Source organism: Equus przewalskii, chromosome 6 (genome assembly GCF_037783145.1).
Source record: "Equus przewalskii isolate Varuska chromosome 6, EquPr2, whole genome shotgun sequence".
Taxonomy (NCBI): Eukaryota; Metazoa; Chordata; class Mammalia; order Perissodactyla; family Equidae; genus Equus; species Equus przewalskii.
Window position 1 is genome coordinate 34,131,437 of NC_091836.1, and position 24,859 is coordinate 34,156,295.

At 36.8% G+C, this 24,859-nt stretch overlaps 1 protein-coding gene across 7 annotated transcripts in view; it reads left to right on the top strand.

The window, feature by feature from the left end:
• Positions 1-16,992, top strand: part of CCDC15 (coiled-coil domain containing 15) — a 76,575-nt gene extending 59,583 nt beyond the window's left edge. For all 7 annotated transcript variants that reach the window (XM_008535996.2, XM_070623365.1, XM_070623362.1 and 4 more), the window contains 3 exons: positions 13,435-13,611; positions 14,455-14,603; positions 16,088-16,992. In XM_008535996.2, coding sequence (XP_008534218.2) covers positions 13,435-13,611; positions 14,455-14,603; positions 16,088-16,209 — 448 coding nt within the window. In that variant the 3' untranslated portion in view covers positions 16,210-16,992. The remainder of the gene's footprint in view (positions 1-13,434; positions 13,612-14,454; positions 14,604-16,087) is intronic.
• The last annotated feature ends 7,867 nt before the right edge of the window (positions 16,993-24,859 follow it).

Below are 24,859 nucleotides of genomic sequence, written 5' to 3' on the forward strand. Positions count from 1 at the left end.
AGCGGTTAAGTTCGCACATTCTGCTTTGGTGGCCTGGGGTTCACCGGTTCGGATTCCAGGTGCGGACATGGGGCTACTTGGCAGGCCATGCTGTGGTAGGCATCCCACATAGGAAGTAAAGGAAGATGGGCACGGATGTGAGCTCAGGGCCAGTCTTCCTCAGCAAAAAGAGGAGGATTGGCAGCAGTTAGCTCAGGGCTAGTTTTCCTCAAAAAAAAAAAAAGAATGTGGAGAGAGATGTATTCAAGTCCCAGCTCTGCTACCTATCTGCTGTGTGACTTAGGAAAGTTATCTCCTTAAGCCTCAGTTTCTTCTCTATAAAACAGGGATAATAATGGTACATACCTCATAAAGTTGCTGTGAGGATTAAATGAGAGAACATGTATATGTGCTAAATACAGAATCTGGCAAATAGTGTGTCCTCAGTAAATGTTAGTTGCCAAATATTTAAGGGAAAAAATAACACCATAGTTTTTACTAGTTACATAGTTTTTTAATAACACCAAGTTTTACATAAAATATTCCAGAGATTGGAAAATAGGGAATACTTCCTAAATAATTATAGAGGCCAGTTTAACCTTAATACCAACCGGACAAGGACATTACAAGAAAGCAACGCTACACTAATTTCTCTCATCAACATAAATGTAAAAACCTCAAGTAAAATAAAAAATATTTCTTATATCATTAGAAGAAAAAATTACAAGACAATATGGGAGCACAGAAACTGTGTTTTGAACCCAAAATTGGCAGTATGACATAGCGGAAGGACAGGGAAGACTTCCTGAGCTGAGTTTTGAAGATTAGAAGCAGTAGTATGAGACAAAATGGGAATTGGATTGGGGAAAAGAGTAGTTGGGAAATTGAGGCAAAAGAAATCGCATTGTAAAAGCAGTGACTCATGATATAGTGCTGGAAGGTGAGAGGATGGTGCAAAACGACTGGGCAGGGTTCCACTCTACTGTACACAGGATCGCCAGGAGTTGGAATTGACTCCACAGCACTAACAACAAAAATGTCATGAGAACAAATTTGGATTTTATCCTGAAAACAGGAGCCATTTAGAGGTGTTGTGGGGAATAGATGACTAAAAGTAGATGATAGGCGATTATTGAAGTAATATACTTAGAAAATGAGATGAAATTAATTTTTTAAAAAAGATTATTATGTATTAAGCCCTTACTGTGTGTCAAGTACATTACATAGATTATCATCTCATTTAATTGATAGACAATCTTGCACTGTAGTGGTAGCTACCATATACTGAGGGTTTACAGTGTGCTAGGCGTAGTGTTGACTGTTTTGGAGGCATTGACTCATTTACTGACCTGAATAACCTTACGAGGTAAATGTTATTATTCTTTTCATTTTACAGATGAGGAAATGAGAGCTAGAGAGGTTAAGTAATTTATCCTAAGATTAAGATCTCACTTAGCAATAGCAGAACTGGGATTCAGCCCCAGATTTATTTGATTCCATCACCTAACCTCTTTGAAGTCTGTAACATGGCCTTTCATATAAGCCAGGGACAGTGAGGAGGAGGCAGTTTTGAGAACATAAGAGAGAGAATTGATAAGATTTCTTCAAAGGAGAATTCAAGAATAAGTCCCAGGATTATGGCTTAGGCCACGAGGTAAATGGAGCACTAGGAAATAAGAGTTGCCAAGAAGGAGGAAGAGGTGGAGAAGATAAGTTTAGCTTGGGGCATATTGGGTTTGAGGTGCTTAAAGGAAATCCTAAATAGAGTCTAGTAGGAAATAGTAAGTTATTTTTAGTAGTCATTTCAGAAATCAGTAAGAAGAATACTATCAGAATCAGGAAATGGAGAGACAGAAAGGTTGAACAGAAAAACAAGATCAGCAGGCAGAGATTTAGACTGAGATAGATTAGAACTTAATCCTGTTGTGCCAAAGAGGAAGATTTCTTCTACCTCCTTGAGAAGTTCTTTTTCTTTTTCTTTTTTTGTTTGAGAAGATTAGCCCTGAGCTAACATCTGTGCCAGTCTTCTACTTTGTGTGTGGGTCACTGCCACAGCATGGCTGACGAGTGGTGTAGGTCCATGACTGGGATCTGAACCTGCAAATCCAGGCCACCAAAGCGGAGCATGTGAATTTAACCACTGTGCCATGGGGCTGGCCCCCAAGAAGTTATTTTTCTAACAGGGCATCTCTTTAACCCCTGAAATAAATCTGTTTCTTAATCTTAGAAGCAGAATTTCTTTTATTTGAAAGTATCAGTGTTGCTAATTTCTGTGATTGTTCAAGAACAAAGAATCTATAGAGCCAAAAAGATAGCCCTCATTTTTAGTTCTAGGTCTCTGTTTTAGTTTAACTTTGTAAAGGATTAATAGTGTGACCTTATTATATGGAAGATGAGTGAGTAACAAGAAGAGTTTTCAAGTTGTTGTTGGAATTACAAGAATATATTTTTAATGCAGTTTGCCTGTGATATCACTTTATTTTCAAGATTCTCTTCAAAATGTAAAATGATGTTTACTTGTTGTTAGTTGTGCAGACACCCAGTGTAGCAAGTTTACAAACCAGAACCAGTCTGCAGTGTTTTATATTCTTACCTCTCTTTTACTGAAAGTTTGACACTGGTTTCAGAATACCTTTTGGCATAACCAGAGAACCACTATAATTGTATTCACGTCAATGCCCTGGAAAAAGCAGTATGTTGACATGTTGATTTCTGACCTAGTTTAGCTTCTATTGTGTATCAACTAACAGGTATATTTACGCAGAGGCCTGAAGGGCATCAGAGAAGAATAAAAACTTGTTTATAGATTAATTGTTTATATCAGCTTTTTAAGTTAGCTTTGTTGTTTTTGGTTTTATGATCCTTTCTGAAACTACTATATGGCAATAGTTCTTAACCTGAGAATCTGACCAAAGCTGTAGATTCGTTTCTCAGAAAACTGCCTTTGAGACACTCACATGGAGATGTCCAATCGGCAAGTAGTTATATAGGTTTGAACCTCAGGGGAATGGTCTATGATGGAGCTGTACCTTTATGAGTTACAGGTGGTAGTGGGTGGTAGCTGAAGCAGAGGGCATACATAAAGTCACCTGGGGAGAAGCTGTAGCGTAAGAAGTGGAGAAGGCCTAGTTATATTGTCTTTCTGTTTATGTACTATGACTTTTTGGAGGGCCACAAGCTATTTTAATATCTAAGATTTTTTGCTCCCTTGAATCAGTTTTTGCCCCTTGGGTATAGTATTGTCCCATTTGAGAATGTATGTGCTACATGGATTAAATGACCTAAAGGCCACCATTGACCTTAGAGAGAGTTCTTTTGGTAGAGTGATTGATGGGTCTTAAAGCCATATTGGAGTGGGTGAGGAGATCAGGAAATAGAGACAGAAAGTCTAGACAACGCTTAAGGTGTTTGACTGTGAGGAGAGGAGTAACTAGGGGAAGGGAATGGGACTGATTCCATCATTTCTAGGAACTGCCCTGTTACCAGCACCTAAGGTGTCAAATTTGAAAAACAATACTGATATGTTTCCTTAGCTGTTAGTTTACTGGTATAGAGAATAATTGGTATGGAGAATTATCTTAGTAACTAAGCTTTTCTGTTGTCATTCACTTGGCTCCATTTAAATTTCACCATTGAAAACCTCAATTTGATTCATTATTTACAGAAAAATCTTTTCCAATGTGCCTTTTTTTTTTTTTACAAGGTAAGGAGTTATTGAAGTAAGAAAATATGAATATCCTCAAAATGTTTACTTTATTCTTTACTGGCTCTCTTTGGAATAAGATCTCTGTGTACCTAGATCCCCAGCCAACAGCACCTGTGATCTTAGGCTCATCTTTTAACTTTTATACTCTTTTAATCTTTTCCTTTCATTCTCTTGCTTATTTCACACATTGTATTTTAAGAGAGCAAGGCAACATATATTTTAAAGTCAATCATGAATGACTATGTTGCTGTTTTGGCCTTTCCCCACATTACCTTTCTCATATTCCTAGTACACTGCCTTATGTGCCTTTAAATTTTGATCTTTACTGGTATAAAAAGATATCTCTCTGCCCAAGTTGCAATAATGAGATTTCTCAGCTCTACCCTATTTCAACTTTATAGTGCATTTGAGTTTGAATCATACCATAAAAACTGTATATTCTATACTCTTTGAGGAATACTCAATTTAGACTTACAGTTGTAGCTCAGGAAAGAATGGCAAGTGTGGGAGAACAGTGGTGAGAAAATCCTTGTTTAAAGTGCTAGAGGTGGCCAGCAGTTAGCTGTCAGAGTCTGGATGGACTTAGTTCTGCATACAATACAACTGCTCTGTCTCTTGTACTTTTCCAGTGCCTGATCCTTCAGCCTTTGTAGGATGGCTTCCTGGTTTTAATATATACTTGTGTTAATCCAACTAAAAGGAAGGCTTTAATTCCACTGGAGTAAATAGCCTGCCACAAATGGATGGAAGCCCAGAATTTTCAGCAGTCCATACTCTATTGAAGACATATGAGTGTGAATTGGCCTCATGCTACTATTCAGAAAACAATAGTTCATTTATTTCAAAGTAATTTTTAGCAACTGATATTATCAGCATATATTTATAAGTTCTAGTCTTAAATCAGTCATATTTCATAACAAAAGCTGTTTACTTAGGTTTTCTGATTTTCTCAATGAAAATCCTCTCTACTTGTGGGTGAGGTTTTTTTTTTAAAATCACTATGATTGATGTTCAATAAATTGCACATATTTAAAGTGTAAACTTTTATGTTTTGACATACAGGTATACAAATGAAACCACCACAATAGTCAAGATAGTGAACATATCTGTCATCCCCGAAAGTTTGCTCATGCCGTTGCTAGCCCCTCTTTTCTGCCCCTCTCTACCCCTTCCTCCCAAGGCAACCACTGGTTTGCTTTCTGTCGCTGTAGATTAGTTTTTATTTTCTGGAATCATATATTGTGTGCTCTTATGCTTGGCTCCTTTTACTCAGCATAATTATTTTGAGATTTATCCTTGTTGTTGTGTGTATCAAGAGCTCATTTCTTTTTGTTACTGAATAGTATTCCATTGTATAGATATACCACAATTTGTTTATCCATTCATAGATTGATGACATTTTGTTGTTTCCAGTTTGTTTATTACAAATAAAGGTGTAATGAACACTTGTGTACAAGTCTTTCAAAATATGTTACCTTTTCTCTTGGGCAAATACCTGGGAGTAGAATGGCTGGATCATATGATAGGTATATGTTTCATCTTTTAAAGAAACTGTTAAACGGTTTTCTGAAGTGGTTGTACCATTCTATATTACCACCAGCAGTGTAAGAGTGTTCAAGTTCCCTTACCTCCTCACCAACACTTGGTATGGTCAGTGTTTTTCATTTTAGCCATTTGAATAAGTGTGTATGGTATCTCATTGGTTTTAGTTTGAATTTCCTGAATCACTAAAGGCGTTGAGCATCTTTTCAAGTGTTTATTTGCCATCTATATATCATTTTTTGGTGAAGTGGCTGTTCAAACCCAAATTTTTAAATTGAGTTGGTTTCTTATTGTTGTGTTTTAAGAGTTCTTTAATATAATCTAGATACAAGTCCTTTATCAGATATATGCGTTGCAAAGATTTTTCTCCCAGTCTGTGACTTGTTTTTTAAAGTGCAGAAGTTTTAAATTGTGATGAATTCTTGTATTTTGGTTTGTTCTTTATAGATTGTGCTTTTGGTGTCATATTTAAGAAGTCATTGCCTAACCCAAGATCACAAAACTTTTCTTCTAGAAAGATTACCATTTTAGGTTTTACTTTTAGGTCTGTGATCCAGTTTGAGTTAATTTTCATATATAGTGTGAAGTTTATTTTTTTGCGTGTGGATATCATTTGTTGAAAGCCTATCCTTTTTCCACTGATAATAATGTATTATTCTTTTAATATATTGTTTGATTAGATTTGCAAAAATTTTGTTTAGAATTTACATCTATGTTCTAAGAGATAGTGGCTTATACTTTTCTTGTAACATCTTTGATTGGTTTTGGTTTTAATGTAATACTGGCCTCATAGAATGAGTTGGGAAGTATTTCCAAGTTTTTTGGAAGAGTTTATGTAGAATTGATATTATTTCTTCCTTAAATGTTTGGTAGAATTTGCCGGTGAATCCATCTGATTCTGGACTTTTCATTGTGGAAAGGTTCTTAACAACAGTTTTAGTGTTGATGATAGATATAAGGCTGTTCTGGCAATCTATTTTTCTTGAATAAGCTTTAGTAGTTTGTGTCTTTCAATGAATTTGTCATTTCATCAAAGTTGTTAAATTTATTGACGTAAAACTGTTCCTAATATTCTTGTGTTATTCTTTTAATATCTGTAGAATCCAAAGTGATGTCTCCCCTCTTATTTTTGATCTTAATAATTTATATCTTCTGTCTCTCTTTTTTTCATGATCAGATAGGGTCAAGGTTTATCAATTTTATTGATCTTCGTAAAGACCTAGCTTTTGGTTGTATTAATTTTTTTTCTATCTTTCTGTTCCCTAGTTCATTCATTTCTGCTTCAATATTTATGATTTATTTTCTTCTGCTTACTTTAGGCTTAATTTTCTCTTCTTTTTTTAGTTTCTTAAGGTAGAAGATTAGGTGATTCATTTGATAACTTTCTTCTTTCCTCCTATAGGCATTTAGTGCTATTAATTTCCAACTAAATAGTCTTTAGCAGCATCCGATAAATTCGTTTTCATTCAGTTCAAAATACCTTCTAAGTTCCCTTTGGTTCTTCCTTGATCATGGATTATTTAGAAGTGTGTGATGTAATTTCCAAATATTTGGAGATTTTCCAAGGATCTTTCTGTTATTGATATCTAATTTAATTCCGTTTTGGTCAGAGAAGAGCATGCTATGTATAACTTGAATCCTTTTGAATTTATTAACACTTGTTTTATGCCCCAGAATATGATTTATCTTGGTAAATGTTCCAAGTTCTATAACCTTACAGTAGAAGAATGTGTATTCTGTTGTTCTATAAATGTGTATTCTACTATTCTATTAATGTTGTGGAATATTCTATAAATGTCCATTAGGTCAAGTTCGTTGATGATGTAGGTCAAGTCTACTATATCCTTGCCGTTTTTTGCTTACTTATTCAATCAGTAATTGAGAGAGGGCTATTGAAATTTCTGCCTGTAACTGTGGATTTGTCTGTATCTCTTGGTAGTTCCTTCAGTCTTTGCTTCATGTATTTTACAGCTCTGTTCTTAAGGCATAAATGTTTGGGATTGTTATCTCCTTAATTAATTGGATCCATAATTATGAAATGATCTTCTTTATCCTTGATAATTTTGTTTGCTCTGAAATCTACACTGTCTGATATTAATGTAGCCACTCTAACCTTCTTTTTTTTTTTTTTTTTTAAAGATTTTATTTTTTCCTTTTTCTCCCCAAAGCCCCCCGGTACATAGTTGTGTATTCTTCGTTGTGGGTCCTTCTAGTTGTGGCATGTGGGATGCCGCCTCAGCGTGGTCCGACGAGCAGTGCCATGTCTGCGCCCAGGATTCGAACCAACGAAACACTGGGCCACCTGCAGCGGAGCACGTGAACTCAACCACTCGGCCACGGGGCCAACCCCCACTCTAACCTTCTTTTAACTAGTGGTAGCATGATGTATCTTTTTCTATACTTGTATTTTTAACCTATTTGTTCCTTTTATTTAAAGTGCATTTCTTGTCAGCAGCATATAGTTGGATCTTGACTTTTTGTCAAATCTGCTAATTTCTGCCTTTTAATTGGAGTGTTTAGACCATTTACCTTTAATGTGATTATTGGTGGGGTTTGCTAGAATATATCATCTTGCTATTTGTTTTCTCTTTGTCCCTTCTGTTCTTTATTCCCCTTTTCTCTTTTTCTGCCTTCTTTTGAATTACTTGTATTTTTTTATGATTTCATTTGATCTCCTTTGTTGGCATAGTAGCTATAACTTTTTTTGTTATTTCATTGGTTCTAGGATTTATATACATCTCCAACTTTTCACATTCTACCTTCAAATGATATTATACTATTTCACCTATAGTATAAAAATCATAGTATAAGAATTTTAGTATGCTTTTCTCCTATCCCAACCTTTATGCTATTGTTGTCATACATTTTAATTTTACATACAAAATACATTGTTATTTTTATTAAAAGTCTATTATTATTTTAAAAAATTTAAATGATAAGAAAAGTCTTATATATATAACCTAAAGTATCATTTTTCTTCTATCTGAAAGACAATTTTTAACTTTTCTTGTAGTTGTGGGTATACTGGGGATGAATTCTTTCGGCTTTTGTATGTCTGAAAACACCTTTATTTCACTTTGAGGTTTTTTCTTCCATTCATTTGTTCATTTATTTATGTAACACACTTCTTTTTTTATTGTGGTAAAAAAACACATAACATAAAATGTACCATTGTAACCATTTTTAAGTGTACAGTACAGTAGTGTAAATAAATAAATAAATGTTAGATTTACATTGTTGTGAAATAGATCTTTGGAACTTTTTCATCTTGCAAATCTGAAACTCTATACCTATTAAACTACAGCTCCCCTTTTCCCCTACCCCCAGCCCCTGGTAACTCTCATACTACTTTCCATTTTTATGAATTTGACTACTTTAAACCCTCTTTTAAATGTGATAGATCATACAGTATTTGTCTTTTTGTGACTGGCTTATTTGACTTAGCATAATGTCCTTAAGGCTCATCCATATTATAGCATGTGATAGGATTTCTTTCCTTTTTACGAATGTGTAACATTAATATTCCGTTGTATGTATATACCACATTTTGTTTATCCATTCATCTGTAGATGGACACTTGGGTTGCTTCCACCTCTTGGATATTGTGACTTAGTGCTACAGTGAATGTGGGTGTGCAAATAGCTCTTCAAGACCCTGCTGTCGTTTCTTTTGGATATATACCCAGAAGTGAGATTGCTAGATCATATGGTAGTTTTATTTTTAATATCTTGATGAACCTCCGTATTGTTTTTTGTAGCAGTTGCACCATTTTACAATCCTACCAACAGTGCACGAGGGTTCCAATTTTTCATATCCTTGCCAACAGTTATTTTCTGTTTTTTTGATAGTAGCCATACTAATGGATATGAGGTGATATCTCATTGGGGCTTTGGTTTACATTTTCCTAATGATTAGTGATGTTGAGCATCTTTTTATATGCTTGTTGGCCATTTATAGATCATCTTTGGAGAAATGTCTATTTAAGTCCTTTACCCATTTTTTAAATTGGATTATTGGCTTTTCTGTGCTCTTTTAATTTTTTGGATTATTTTTTCTGTGGTTTATTTTGGGTAATTTCTATTGTTATACTTTCACATTTAGTTCTGCAACATTTAGTCTGCTGGTAATCCCATTAGTGTATTTTTTTTAATGAAGACTTTATAGAGCAGTTTTAGGTTGACAGCAAAATTGAGAGGAAGGTACAGCAATTTCCCATATACTCCCTGTCCTCCAACATTCAGAGCATCCTCCGTTATCAACATCCCTCACCAGTGTGGTACGTCTGTTACAAATGTGAACCTACATTGACACGTCATTATCACCCAAAGTCCGTAGTTTACATTAGGGTTAATCCTTGGTGTTGTACATTTATGGGTTTGGACAAATGTATAATGACATGTATCCATCATTATAGTATCATACAGAATAGTTTCACTGCCCTAAAAGTCCTCTGTGTTCTGCCTATTCATTCCTCTTCCAACTCCGCCTACAACTTCTGGCAACACTGATCTTTTTCACTGTCTCTGTTGTTTTCTTGTTTCTAGAATGTCATATAATTGGAATCATATAGTATGTAGCCTTTTCAGGTTCGCTTCTGTCACTTAGTAATATGCATTTAAGTTCCTCCATGTCACTTTATGGCTTGATAGCGCATTTCTTTTTAGCACTGAAGAATATTCCCTTGTTTGGATATACCACAGTTTATTTATCCATTCATCTGATATCTTGGTTTTTCCCCAAGATTTGGCAATTATGAATAAAGCTGTTATAAATATCCATGTGCAGGTTTTGTCTGGATATAAGTTTTCAACTCCTTTGCATAAATCCTAAGTAGCATGATTACTAGATCATATGGCAAGAGTATATTTAGCAAAGTGCCTGTACCATTTTGCATTCCTGCTGGCAGTGAATAAGAGTTTTTGTTGCTTCACATCCTTGTCAGCATTTATTGTTGTCAGCGTTCCAGATTTTGGCCATTCTCATAGATGTGCAGTGGTATCTCATTGTTTATTTTAATTTGAGTTTTCTTGATGACAAATGGTGTGGAGCATCTGTTCATATACTTATTTGCCAACTGTATACTTTCTTTGCCGCAGTGTCTGTGCAGGTCTTTGGGCCATTTTTAAATCAGGTTTATTTTTTCTTCCTTAGTGTTGAGTTTTAAGAGTTCTTTGTATATTTTGGATAACAATCCTTTATCAGATTTGTCTTTTGCAAATACTTTCTCTCAGTCTGTGGCTTGTCTCTTCATTCTTTTGACAGTATCTTTTGCCGAGCAGAAGTTTCTGATTTTAATGGAGTCCAATTTATCAATAGTTTCTATTATGGATCATGCTTTTGGTGTTGTATCTAAAAAGTCGTCACGATACCCAAGATCATCTAAATTTTCTCTTAAGTTATCTTCTAGGAGTTTTATAGTTTTGTGTTTTACATTTAGCTCCACGATCCATTCTGAGTTAATTTTTGTGAGAGGTGTCAAGTCTGTGTCTAGATTCATTCTTTTGCACATGGATGTTCACTTGTCTCCTCATCATTTGTTGAAAAGACAATCTTTGCTCCATTGTATTGCCTTTGTTCCTTTTTCAAAGATCTATTAACTATATTTATATGGTCTATTTCTGGGCTCTCTGTTCTGTCTCATTGTTTTGTTTGTCTGTATTTTCACCAATACCACACTGCTTGATTACTGTAGCTTTGTAGTAAGTCTTGAAGTCTAATAGTGTCTGTCCTCCAACTTTGTTCCTCTCCTTCAATATCATGTTGGCTATCTTGGGACTTTTACCTCTCCATGTAAACTTTAGAATCAGTTTTTCATGGGCTGGCCCTGTGGTTGAGTGGTTAAGGTTGCGCACTCTACTTTTGCAGCACAGGGTTTCAGCAGTTTGGATCCTGGGCGTGGACCTAGCACCACTCATCAAGCCTTGCTGAGGTGGCATCCCACATAGCAGAACTAGAAGGACATACAGCTAGAATATACAACTGTGTACTGGGGGGGCTTTGAGGAAAAGAAAAAAAAGAAGACTGACAACAGTTGTTAGCCCAGGGCCAATCTTTAAAGAAAGAAAAAAAAAGAATCAGTTTTTCAATATATTGGGATTGCATTGAATCTATAGATTAGGTTGGGAAGAACATAGATGATCATGTCATCTGTGAACAAAGTTTTATTTTTTCCTTTCCGATCTCTATGACCTTTTATTTCCTTTTCTTGTCTTACTGCATTAGCTAGGACTTCCAGTACCATGTTGAAAAGGAGTAATGAGAGAGGACATCCTTGCCTTGTTCCTGATCTTAGTGGGACAGTGTCTAGTTTCTCACCTTTGAGTATGATGTCAGCTATAGGTTTTTTGTAGATATTCTATATCAAGTTTAGGCAGTTCCTCTCTATTCCTAGTTTACTGAGAGTTTTTATCATAAATGGTGTTGGATTCTGTCAGATGCTTTTTCTGCATCTATTTATAGGATCGTGTGATTTTTGTTATTTATCCTGTTGATGTAATAGATTATATTAATTGGTTTTTTCCATGTTGAACCAGCCTTGCATTCCTGGGATAAATCTCAGTTGGTTGTGGTATTTAATTGTTTTTATACCTTGTTGGATTTAATTTGCTAATATTTTTGGGGTTTTTTTGCCTCTATGTTCATGAGAAATATTGGTCTGTAGTTTTCTTTTCTTGTATTATCTTTGTCTGATTTTGGTATTAGGGTAGTGTTGGCCTCATAGAATGAGTTAAAAAGTATTCCTTCTCCTTCTAGTCTCCGAAAGAGATTGTAAAGAATTGGTGTAATTTCTTCCTTAATTGTTTGGTAGAATTCACCAGTGAACCCATCTGGGCCTGGTGCCATCAGTTTTGGAAGTTTATTAATTATCGATTCCATTTCTTTAATAGATATAGGCCTCTTCTCCAGTGTATTTTTCTTCTCAAAAATTGTAGTTTTTAATCTCAAGAAGTTTGATTTCAGTCTTTTTTACATCTTAACTTTTTGAACGTATAGAATATAGTTGTAATAACTGTTTTAATGCCATTATGTGCTAATTCTACTAACTGTCAGTTCTTGGTTGGTTTTGATTGATAGATTATTCTCTTCATTATGAGTTGTGTTTTCCTGCCTCTTTGCATGCCTGGTAATCTTTGATTAGATGTCCAATATTGTGAATTTTACCTTGTTGATTGCTGGGTATCTTTGTATTCTTATAAATTTTCCTGAGCTTTGTTTTGGGATGCAGTTAAGTTACTTTGAGCCTTTGCTTTTATATTTTGTTACGTGTGTCTGGAGCAGTGCTCAGTCTAGGGCTAATTATTATTCCCCAGAACTGAGGTAAGATCTTCCTGAAAACTACCCAATGCTCTGTGCATTTTGAGTTTTTCAAGTCTGGTGGGAACAAGCACTATTCCCTGCTCTATGTCAACATAGAGCACTGTCCCCTGTTACCCTTTTGGATGGTTCTATCCCTATCCTCAGGTCATTTCCTCATGTAGATACACAGTACTCTGCTGTGTGTTAGAAGGAGACCCTCTGTAGATCTCTGGGGTTCTCTCTCTGAGCAGCTCTCTCGTTTCCGATATTCTGTCTTATGAACTCTAGTTGCCTCTGTGTCCCTGGACTTTCAGCTTCATCTCCTTAACTCAGGGAATCCACCAGGCTCCATCTCAACGCTCCTCGGCTGTGTCACTGCCTAGAAACTTTCAAGGCAGTGATCTTGGGCAGTTATAGGGCTCACTTCATTTGTTTTCTCTGTGTCAAGGATCACTGTCTTTTGTTGCCTGATGTCCAATGTCTTGAAAGCCCTTTTTTGTTTTTTTTTGTATTTTGTCTGGTTGTTGGTTGATTTGTTTTTATTTATTCATTTGGCTGTTTAAGGTACGGGGGTGGGCAGCAAATCCAGTCCCTGTTACTCCATTTTAGCCAAAAGCAGAAGTCCTGTCTACTTGTAGTTTTCACCTGAGAAAGCTCTTGTAATTGGATTCTTACAGAAAAACTCTTTTAATAGTAACCATTGATGATTTCCATTTGAGAGGCTATGTATATGCATGAGCTGTAGGATGAACTCAAATAAGCCAGCCGGAATTTTTGAGGCTATTTTAGGGGTGTTAAACTGATTTCCTGACTCCTTGTGTCTGGGAATTTCTTGAGTTATTTGGATCTAGAAGCTAATTCTAAATAATGATTTTATGAAATTCCTAACTCTGTTTTGATTTTATTCTCAGAATTAAGAAAAAGAAAGAGCAGCAACGTTATGCTGAAGAGCAGAGGATACTAAGAATGAGTTTTCATAAAGAGCCAGATTCAGGGGAGAAGATGAGTGAGATATTAGCCCAGCTACAACTTGAGGAAATAACAGGAGCCAGAGAAAAACAGCAACAGAGAGAAAAGGAATACCAGAGGTACTTTGAAAAGTTCTGCATGAAATTCTGGCTCTAGAGGAGACTTGTAAAGAATTCACTGTTCTCATTTTCTTTAAAAAAGAGTTGACTCTGTCTTCTCATACTTTTGGGGATACAGAACTTCACCAAATTTCTTGATTGCCTAATACCTCTCTGGGATAGCACTATATTTTTCCCAGTGCTGTTTCCCAGTACAAAGAGGAAGAGTTGAGGCACAGAGATATGAAACAGGTTTAATAGTTAAAGCTGGTAGTCAAACAAGGACTCATGCTCATTCTCTTTCTTTTTTTTTTTTTTTTTTGCTGAGGAAAATCAGCCCTGAGCTAAAATCTGTTGCCAATCTTCCTCTTTTTTTTTTATGAGGAAGATTGGCCCTGAGCTAATATATGTTACCAGTCCTCCTCTTTTTGCTGAGGAAGACTGGCTCTGAGCTAACATCTGTGCCCATCCTCCTGTATTTTGCATGTGAGATACCCTACAGCATGGTTTGACAAGTGATGCCTCAGTCCACGCCTGGGATTTTAACTTTCGAACCCTGGGCCGCCAAAGTGGAGCATGTGAACTTAACCACTATGCCACTGGGCTGGCCCCCCCAATCTTCTTCTTTTTTTGCTTGAGGAGGATTAGCCCTGAGCTAACATCTGTGCCAGTCTGCCTTCACTTTATATGTGGGTCGCCACCACAGCATAGCTGACGAGTGTTGTAGGTCCATGCCCAGAATCCGAACCTGCAAACCCAGGCTGCCAAAGCAGAGCACGCTGAACTTAACCACTATGCCATGGGGCCAGCCCCTCATTCTCTTTCGAGTGGTTCACTTAGCCTGATCATACTGTATTTTTCTAGATATGTAGAAGCTTTAAGAGCCCAGATCCAAGAGAAAATGCAGCTGTATAATGTTACTTTACCTCCACTATGCTGCTGTGGTCCTGATTTTTGGGATGCTCATCCTGATACCTGTGCCAACAATTGTATTTTCTATAAAAACCACAGAGGTAAGTTTCTTAAAAGAATGGTTGGGGCCTGGTGGCCATAGAAAATAAATAAATAAATCAAAGTAGTGATTGTAGTAATTTAGCATTTATTGAGTGCTTACTGTATATCAGAGACTCTTATAACTCCTTTGCAAAATAACTCTGAGGCAGTAAAAATAATTATAGTGAGTTGTATTTCTCTGTGAGATCTGTTACCTTGTCTCCTTTTATGCTGGGGAAATATTTCCCACTTACTCTACTGTAGGGAGCCTTGGGTTCCAGGTCTTCCTGTAAATGAGGAATATTAGAGCTTGCCTTTTATGGTCATCTAAGTTAGCCCTCTGTCCAGGTGAATTCCTTGTTAGCCAAATATGTCAGTGTTAGCTGACGCAGACTTATTACCATATATATCCACATTAGACTCCAGTTCTGCCAGGGACACTGAAGAGAATGAGGACCAATCTAAACTCTATCAGGAATCCCACCTAGAGAAAATAAGAGTCCTTCCCATTGTCACTAGTGTTTCTGTTTCCTCTCCTTCCTTAAATATATTGATTTACATAGTGTAGAGATTATGTAGGCTTCATGCACACACTGAGAATACTGCCAGTATTTGTATTCCTAGTGCCCCATCTGTGTGATATGAGTTTCTTATCAGTCCTATGAGTTATATTTTAAAGACAAATCTGATCATGCCATTCCCCTACTTTAAAACCCTTAGGGTTTGCCAATACAGTATAAAATGCACGGCATATTTGGCATATTTTCTCTCTGGCCCCAGGTGACACTCCAGCCTATCAAACCTGCTATTTTCAGTTTGTCAAAATTTTTAGTACCTTTTGCATATGACACATTCATTTCTCTGCCTAGAATGCCTTCTTTCCTTTACTCTTATTTTTTGTGTGTGTGGGGAAGATTCGCCCTGAGCTAACATCCATTGCCAATCTTCCTCCTTTTTTTTTTTTCTTCAGGAAGATTAGCCCTGAGCTAACATCTGTCCCAATTTTCCTCTACTTTATATGTGGGATGCATCCACAGCATGGCTGATGAGTGGAGCAGGTCTGCTCCTGGGATCCAAACCCACAAACCCGGACTACTGAAGCAGAGCTCGCAGAATTTTAACCACTTGGCCATGGGGCTGGCCCCTCCTTTGCTCTTATTAATCTTTCAAGGTCATCTTAAATGTTACCACTTCTGAAAATCTTTTCCATCCTCTCCTAGATAGTTTTTCATTCATTCCGAAGTTCATTCTGTGATGACATTTTGTATGTGCTTCTGGTTTGGAAGTATTACACTGCAATTAAGTTATTTTTGGGTCCATCCTCTCCATTATCTTTTCTGTCCTCATGGAGTGCTTGGTATGTAGTAAGTACTCAATAAATATTTATTTACTGTATAGTTAATACCTATGAAACCGGGTAGAGAAGCAGTACTAATAGGAGAGAGGTTGGGGGAGTTGTTTAGAATCTGCCTTCATTCATCACTGTGCAAACCTTTATTTGCAGCGTATACCCGGGCACTACATTCAGTCATCAATTCCTGTGATATCCCTGAGGGGAACTCAGCTCTTCGAGTCGCCATTCATAATTTTGCTTCTGCACACAGACGGACTTTGAAAAATCTGTAAAAAGAATCTGAAGTCAACTGGTAGTATTTCAACCTTCACTTAAAATCAATCCTGAGAGATTATTTAAGAAAAGCTGTTAAAGTGTATGACATGTGTAATCCGGAAAGAAAGACTGTCCCACATAACACCTGTCTCTGTAATTTAGAGTGTAACAATGGTTTCAGTCTCTGCCTTGAGACCAAGATTGATGGTTGACTTCCAAACTTGTTTCTTTGCTGTGAACCATACTGGAACCCGTTGTTTTAAAAGTGATCAGTGAGACCAGTAAGGTTTCTCTTACTTTGCTCTGCTCTGATCAGAAGAGATCATGCAAAATCTTTGAGATTGTCTCATTTATTGTCTTTCTAAAACTGTATCTTTGAGTCTTGATAAAATTGAAAATGTGTGGATGAAGTAGAAAAGATGATGAAATGAGTTTCTGAGCATCAGTGGCCATCTGTATTGCTCTTAGCTTTTCTAGTTGTGTGTAACAATGAGAGAGAAGAATCTGAATTTGATTCACATTTGTTTCTCAGAATTTTTCTCTTCTTTTTTAAAAATTTATTACCTCTTTCAGTGACATTGTACACAGGACTTTTTAATTTTATAGTTTTTATTGCAAAAAAAAGGGCAAATAAACCCTCTGTCATTTGAGCATCTTCTATGTGAAATAATTCTGAATGACATTTCAAAAAGTGAATCTGAAGTCAAAGTGAGTAAAGCCCTGCCTTATTTTCCTATCTTTCAAAAATCTGATAAATGGCATACCTACAGGGCAGATGAAATAAAAAATTGCTACAGTTAGGATGAATTTGTTATTTCTTCACACTATTTCCTGACACAAAATATGAAAAGGTTTAATATTGTGAATTAAAGACAGATACTGACAGTTTCTTTTTCCTACTTTCTCTGACGATCAGTGTTGAAGACGCACCTAGGTTATGTATCAGAAAATACCTAAACATCTAGCCAGGTCATTGAAAATAAAGAGTCAAAATTACCTGTCTGACAAGATTGACCAGATTAATTATCCAGTTCAGTCAATATCCTTAAGTAACTGTATTCTTGGTTTAGCCTTTAAAAGTTATATTTTTTAACAACTTTATTGAGATATACTTCATATACCATATGATTTACCTATTTGAAATGTACACTTCAGTGGTTTTTAGTATATTTTAGGGTTGTGCAACCATCATCACTATCAAATTTTAAAACACTTTTGTCACTCTTTTTTTTAATTTTTTTTCCTTTTGTTCCCCAAAGCCCCCGGTACATAGTTGCATGTTCTTAGTTGTGGGTCCTTCTAGTCGTGGCATGTGGGACGCTGCCTCAGCTTGGTTTGTTGAGCAGTGCCATGTCCGCGCCCAGGATTCGAACCAACGAAACACTGGGCCGCCTGCAGTGGAGGGCATGAGCTTAACCAGTGGGCCACGGGGCCAGCCCCTTGTCACTCTTTTTTAAAGAGGGATGCCCCCATAATCCACTTCTGGGTATATATCCAAAATAATTGAAAGCAGGATCTTGAACAGATATTTGCACACCCATGTTTGTAGCAACGTTATTCACAATAGCCAAGAGGTGGAAGCAACCCAAGTGTCCATCAACACATGAAAGGATAAACAAAATATGCTGTATACATACCATACCAGTGGAATATTATTCAGCCTTAAAAAGGGAAGAAATCCTGTCACATGCTACAATATGGATGAGCCTTAAGGACATGCTAAGTAAAGTAAACCAGTCACAAAAGGATAGATACTGTATGATTCCACTCATGAGGAAGCAAGCGCAGTCAAATTCATAGAGACAAAGTAGAGTAGTGGTTGCCAGGATCTTGGGGGGAGGGAAAACAGGAAGTTGTTTAATGGGTAGAGTTTCAGTTTTGCAAGATGAACAAATTCTGGAAATCTGTTTCACAACAATGTGAATATAGTTAACATTACTGAACTGTACACTTAAAAATTGTTATAATCGTAAATTTTAGATTATGTGTTTTGGGTTTTTTTCCCACAATTAAAAATATTTCAAATTTAAAAAAGAAAAATCCCGGGGCTGGCCCAGTGACGTGGTGGTTAAGTTCGTGTACTCTGCTTCGACAGCCCAGGGTTTGCAGGTTCAGATTCCGGGCTTGGAACCAGCATCACTTGTCAAGCCACACTTTGGCAGCATCCCACATAAAATAGAGGAAGATTGGCACAGATATTAGCTCAGCGACAATCTTTCTCAAGCAAAAAGAGGAAAATTGGCAAGAGATATCAGCTCGGGGCCAATCTTCCTCACACACACACAAAAAGGGAAAAATCCCATACCCATTAGCAGTCACCTCCCATTCCCTCCTCCCTCAGCCCTAGGTAATCACCTTCTTTCTGTTTATATAGATTTGCCTGTTGTGCACTTTTCATATAAATGGAATCATACAATATATGGTCTTTTGTGGCTGGAATCTTTCATTTAGTATAATGTTTTTAAGATTTATCCTGGGCTGGCCCAGTGGCACAGCAGTTAAGTGCACATGTTCTGCTTCATTGGCCTGGGGTTCGCCAGTTCAGATCCCGGGTGCAGACATGGCACAGCTTAGCATGCCATGCTGTGGTAGGCATCCCACACATAAAGTAGAGGAAGATGGGCATGGATGTTAGCTCTGGGCCAGTCTTCCTCAGCAAAAAGAGGAGGATTGGCAATAGATGTTAGCTCAGGGCTAATCTTCCTCAAAAAAAAAAAAAAGATTTATCCTTATTGTAGCGTGTATTAGTACTTCATTGCTTTTTATTGCTGAATAATATTTCACTCTGGATATACCACATTTGTTTACCCGTTCATCAGTTGATGAACATTTAGGCTGTTTCTACTAATTGGCTATTATGAATAATGCTTCTATGAACATTTGTTTACAAGTTTTTCTGTGGACATATGCTTTCATTTCTCTTGGGTATGTACCTAGGGGTGGATTTGGTAGGTCATATGGTAGCTCTATGTTGAACCATTTGAGGAACTGAAAACTGCTTTCCCAAGTGGCTGCCCCATTTTACATTCCCACTAATGGTATATAAGAGTTCAGATTTCTTCACATCCTCCAGCACTTGTCATTATCTGTCTCTTTGATGATAGCTATCCTCCTGAGTATGAAGTGGTATCTCATTTTGGTTTTAATTTGCATTTTCTTGATGGCTGATGATATTGAGCATCATTTCATGTGCTTATTAGCCATTTGTGTGTCTCATTTGGAGAACTGTCTTTTCAGATCCTTTGCCCATTTTGTAATTCAGTTATTTATCTTTTGATTATTGAGTTATGAGAGTTAATATTTTCTACAAACAGGTCTCTTATCAGACATGATTTGCAAATATTTTCTTCCATTCTAAGGATTATCTTTTCACTTTCTTGATGGTTTCCTTTGCAACACAAAAGTTTTTAATTTCGATGAAGTCCAATTTATCTACTTTTTCTTTTGTTGCTTTAACTGGTACCCAATCCAAGGTCACAAAGATTTGCTCCTATGTGTTCTTCTAAGAGTTTTATAGTTTTAGCTCTTACATTTAGGCCTATGGTCCAACTTCAATGAAGATAGGGGTCCAACTTCATTTTTTTGCATGAAAGTTATCTCAACACCATTATTCCAAAAGATTATTACTTGCCCTATTGAATTGATGTGACGCTCTTGTCAAAAATGAATGGACCATTAATGTAGGGGCTCATTTCTGAACTCTCAGTTGTGTCCATTAATCTATATGTTTTTCCTCTACCAGTACGATCTGTCTTGATTCCTGTAGCTTTGTAGTTATGAAGTTGGGAAGTGTGAGTCATCTAACTTTGTTCTTCTTTTTCACTATTGTTTTGCTGTTCTGAGTCCCTTGCCTTTTTCATATGAATTTTAAGATCACCTTCCTGCAAAAAAGCCAGCTGAGATTTTGATAGCAATTGCGTTGACTCTTTAGATCAATTTGGGAGCTATTGCTATCTGATCCATGAACATGGGATGTCTTTCCATTCGAGTCTTTTTAGATTTCTTTCAAGAATACTTTATAGCTTTGAGAGCATAAAATTTGTACTTCTTTTTAAAATTTATTCTGAAGTATTTTATTATGTTTGATGCTATTTTAAATAGAATTGTTTTCTTATTTTTGTTTTCAGATTGTTCATCACAAGTGTATAGAAATGCAATTGATTTTTTACCTATTCATCTTGTATGCTGCAACCTTCCTGAACACCTTTTTTACTTTAATAGTTTTTTAGGGGTTCCTTAGAATTTTATATATATATGATCTTCTCATTTGCCCGTAGAGATAGTTTTACTTCTTCCTTTTCCATCTGGATGCATTTCCTTTCTTTTTCTTGCCTAATTGCCCTGGATAGCACATCCAGTACAGTACTGAACAGGAATGATGAAGTGGACATCCTTCTGTTGTTCATGATGCGGGAAAGCATTTAAGTCTTTCAGCATTAGGTATGATGTTAGCTGTGGGTTTTTCCTTGATGCCTTTTATTAGTTTGAGGAAATTTTCTTCTATTACTAGTTTGTTGAGGGTTTTTAGCATAAAAATGTGTTGGATTTTGTCAGATGCTTTTTCTGCATCTAATAAGATTATCATGAGTTTTTTAATCTTTTTTTCTGTTAATAAGATGTATTACATTAATTGATTTTCAACTGTTAAACCAATCTTTTATTCCTGGGATAAGTTGTATTGGTTTTTATTTATTTGTTTCTTTGGTGTTGTACAACACAGTTTTTGCTTGTTTTCTGTTTTTTAGTTTGGTTATGTGAAATAGGTGAATTGACTTGTCTGACATCAAGTTAATAGTCGAATGATGATGGCATTAGATCTTGCATAGGATTAGGGAACTTTCAAGTCTTCCTCTAGGTTCAGTCTGTGAATATAAATCTCACCTCTAAATGGGTATGTTTTTGCATTGTAATTTGGTCATATGTAGACAGTGTCCAGTGATTTATTTTTGTGGGGTTAGGGAATGCTGGAATAGCCAACAGCTGACAAGGATGAAACTTGAGGCTCTTTGTCCTTAGTGATGGTACTGTGGTGAATCCTGTTTGAATTGGATACATTTCTATATTTGCTCCCTGTAGACTCTCTCACAGCTGGAACAGTCCTTTCAAAAAAAAGTAAGATTATATCACTCTTCTGCTCAAAGTCTCCTTTGCCTATTGGTTTTACTCAGGAATTGGATAAATGTGCTTTGGAAAGGAGCCTAGAATCTAAGAGTTTACCTGAATTTACAAGTTTGTAAAATCATGGTTGGGAGGACAAGTTCTACAAGTTTTCTAAATTCGCAGGGACATATAAGGAAGAAGAGGCTTGAAGATAAGAGCTGAGCCTAATTGAGATGGATTTTGATTTCTTGGGGGAAGAAGACAGGATTAAATTTAGGCCCACTGTCTCAAACAGGGTGCTGGCAGACATTTCAAGTGAAAAATGATTGAATAAGAATCAATGCTTTCCTAGATAACTATTTCATTTCTTTACTCTCCTCAAACTTCCTATAGGTTTTTCCTCATACTCACTCTCAGTTGGTGACAATGCTTCCTGTTATCACTGAAAAAAGAAGTCAAAGGGAACTTTCCCAAACTCCCACCGTATCTACTTACCTGCCTGTATATGTTACTTCCTATTAATATGGATGAAATGTTTGTTCTCCTATCTTAGGCCTCCTCTGACTTGTGGCTAGATCCAGTTCCCTTCCACCTACTCCAGGATGTTGCCTCAGCATTTCTTTCCTTTTCTCCTGCATCATAATCTTCCCTGACTACCACAGTATTCTTACCAGTATATAAACCTGCTGTAATTACTCCTACCTTAAAAACCAAGCAACTAAAAACAAGAGAGAGAGAAAGGAAAAGAAAGCTGCATTTCTTTACCCCACATTCATCTTCAGCTACCACCAACCTTCTCTGCTTTCCTTTATAACAAAACTCCTTGAGTTGTCTTTACTTTCTGCTCCTTACATTCTCTCTTGAATGCATTCTAGTAAGACTGTTTGCGTTTACCTCTCCAATGGAAGTGTTCTTTTCAAAGTCATCAGTGACTTCCACATTGCTAAATCTAGTTAGTGGTCATTCTCTGATTTCATCCTGACCTGTCAACACAATTAAACACAATCGATCACTCCACTTTTTCAAGTACTTTATCACCTGGCTTTCACAACACCACAGCTCTTGATTTTTCTTCCAACTGCAACTGGCTGTTGCTTCTTAGTTTCCTTTGCTTTGTTTTCCCCATCTCCAATCTTTTAATATTAGAGTGTGCCAGGACCCGGTCCCTGGACATCATCTACACTTGCTCTTTTGGTGATCTCTTTTAGTATCATGGCTTTAAATATTATCCACATATTGATAACTTCCAAATTCTATCTCTGGTCCAGACCTCTTCCTGAAACTCCAAAATGTTACAACCCTGACTGCCTGCTTGACATTTCCACATTGTTGATTTCCCTCAGATTTGCTCTTCCTACAGTCTTCTCCATATTAGTTAATAGCAATTTCCTCTATCTGGTTATTGAGGCCAAGAACCTTGACCAAATCATTGACTTCCCTCTTTCTCTCTCTCTCTCTCTCATCCTTCATCATTTCATCAGCAAATCGTGTCAGCTCTACCTTCAAAATATATCTCCATTTCACATTACTTACACTACTTCTACTGCCAGACACCTGGTCCAAACCATCATCATCTCTCTCAGGGATTACTGTAAGAGTTTCTTAAGTAATCTGTCTGCTTGCACCTTGTATACTTTCTCAATACAGCAGGAAACTTAACACATTCAAAAACCAACCTTCTGATCTCAACCCTCTACACACACACACGCAAACAAAACAAAAAAAATTGTTCCTCCAGTCTTCTCTGTCTCAGCAAATGACAACTCCATCCTTCTAGTTGTTCTGGCCAAAAAAGTGTGGAGTCAACCTTCACTCTTGCCTGTTTTATACAACCCATATCCAATCCTTGTTGGCTTTACCTTGAAAATATATTCAAAATACAACTAATTCTCAGTATTGCCCCACCACAACCTCATCATGTCTCACTTGAGTTATTACCATAGTCTCCTACTTGGTTTTCTTGTTTCTGTATTTGCTCCCTGTAGACTCTCTCACAGCTGGAACAGTCCTTTCAAAAAAAAGTAAGATTATATCACTCTTCTGCTCAAAGTCTCCTTTGGCTATTGGTTTTACTCAGGAAAAGCTGGAGTCCTTGCAGTCTCATGCAAGGCCCTGTAGAATCTGGTCCTAGTTCCTTCTGCAGTTTTATCTCCTGCTACTTTCCTCCTTGCTTGTTCTGCTCAGCCTTAATGACCTTGTGCTTCCTTGGACCTTCTGAAGACACTTTTGCTTCAGGGCTTTTTCATTTGCTGTTGCTCTGCCTGGGGACACGTCTCTCTCAGATAATGTTTGGGTCACTTTCTTACCTCCTTCAAGTCTTTATTCAAATGTATCTTATTAGATGGCCTCCCCTGACATTCTATTTTAAAATTCAACCCTCCTCACCACCCCCACACTCAGGTACTCCCTATCCCCTTTCTCTGCTTTGCTTTTCTTCATGATATGTATATCTGTATGTCATGGTTATTTTCTCCCTTTCCCTGCTAGATCGTACACTCCACAAAAGCAGCGATTTTTGTCTGTTTTTGTTTAATGCTCTATCCCGGTTCTTACATCTATGTCTGGCAGATAATAGGCTCACAGTAAATATTTATTAAATGAGTTAACAGATTTGTCTTTAAAAAGATCCAAGTATTTCTACATGATTAGTAGTTTTACCTAATGTTTTTGATCTTTACTCAAAAGGTTTTTAGACATCATTTTACTTTGTTTTCCATTCTCTCATGAGTGTGATTTGGGACAAATAATTTAATTTCTCTGGGCTACAGTTTTCTCTTCTGTAAAATAAGAGGCTTATTCTAAGTGACCTTTAGTCTCCCTTGTAGCTCTAACATTCTTTGAATTTATTAATTATGTTTTATACTTTTGACCTCACTCTCAAGTTTTCTATTTCAATTGCTCATCATGCTGAGTTGTAGACTAGTGGTAGGTTTTACGTGTGGATGGTGAGATAAGGGTGGGACAAGTTCATCCTCTTCTCCTGTGACTCCAACACTGATCTTATTGTCAGAGTAGATGCAAGGTCAGAAGGTCACCGTGGAATAGGAGGGCAGAACAGGAGGATGTAGGAAAGAATGGGCATACGTCCGACAAGAGGGGCACAACCCCAGGAAAGCTCAGCTGTGCTGTTCCCCAGAAGGGAACTTTATCAACTCAGAGAATCCATGCCAAGATTTGGAACATGTGTGTAATAGAGACAATTTAAGGATTCTGGCAGTAGCAGAGGATGTTCATGTACTAGTTCTCCTGTAATAACAATCAAAAAGCTGGTGCGTGGCATGTGTTCCTAGGCAGTCCAACCTAAAAGAGCTTGCTCCAGTTGCTTTGATTTAGTAAACTCTGTGTTCTCTCCCTTGCATTGTTCCAGTATATACTTAATTGTCCAGTGAGTAATACTGCACAATTACCAGTAGTACTTACCTTACCTATTTAGCCCTTTTAAGATCAACAGGAATAAGATTGTCAACAACTCTATTGACTGCCCACTGGGTACAGAGTTAGAAACTGCTGCTTTCATATCTTCTTACCATTTAAGGTGTGATAAAATGGGTAGCAGCTATTACTTGG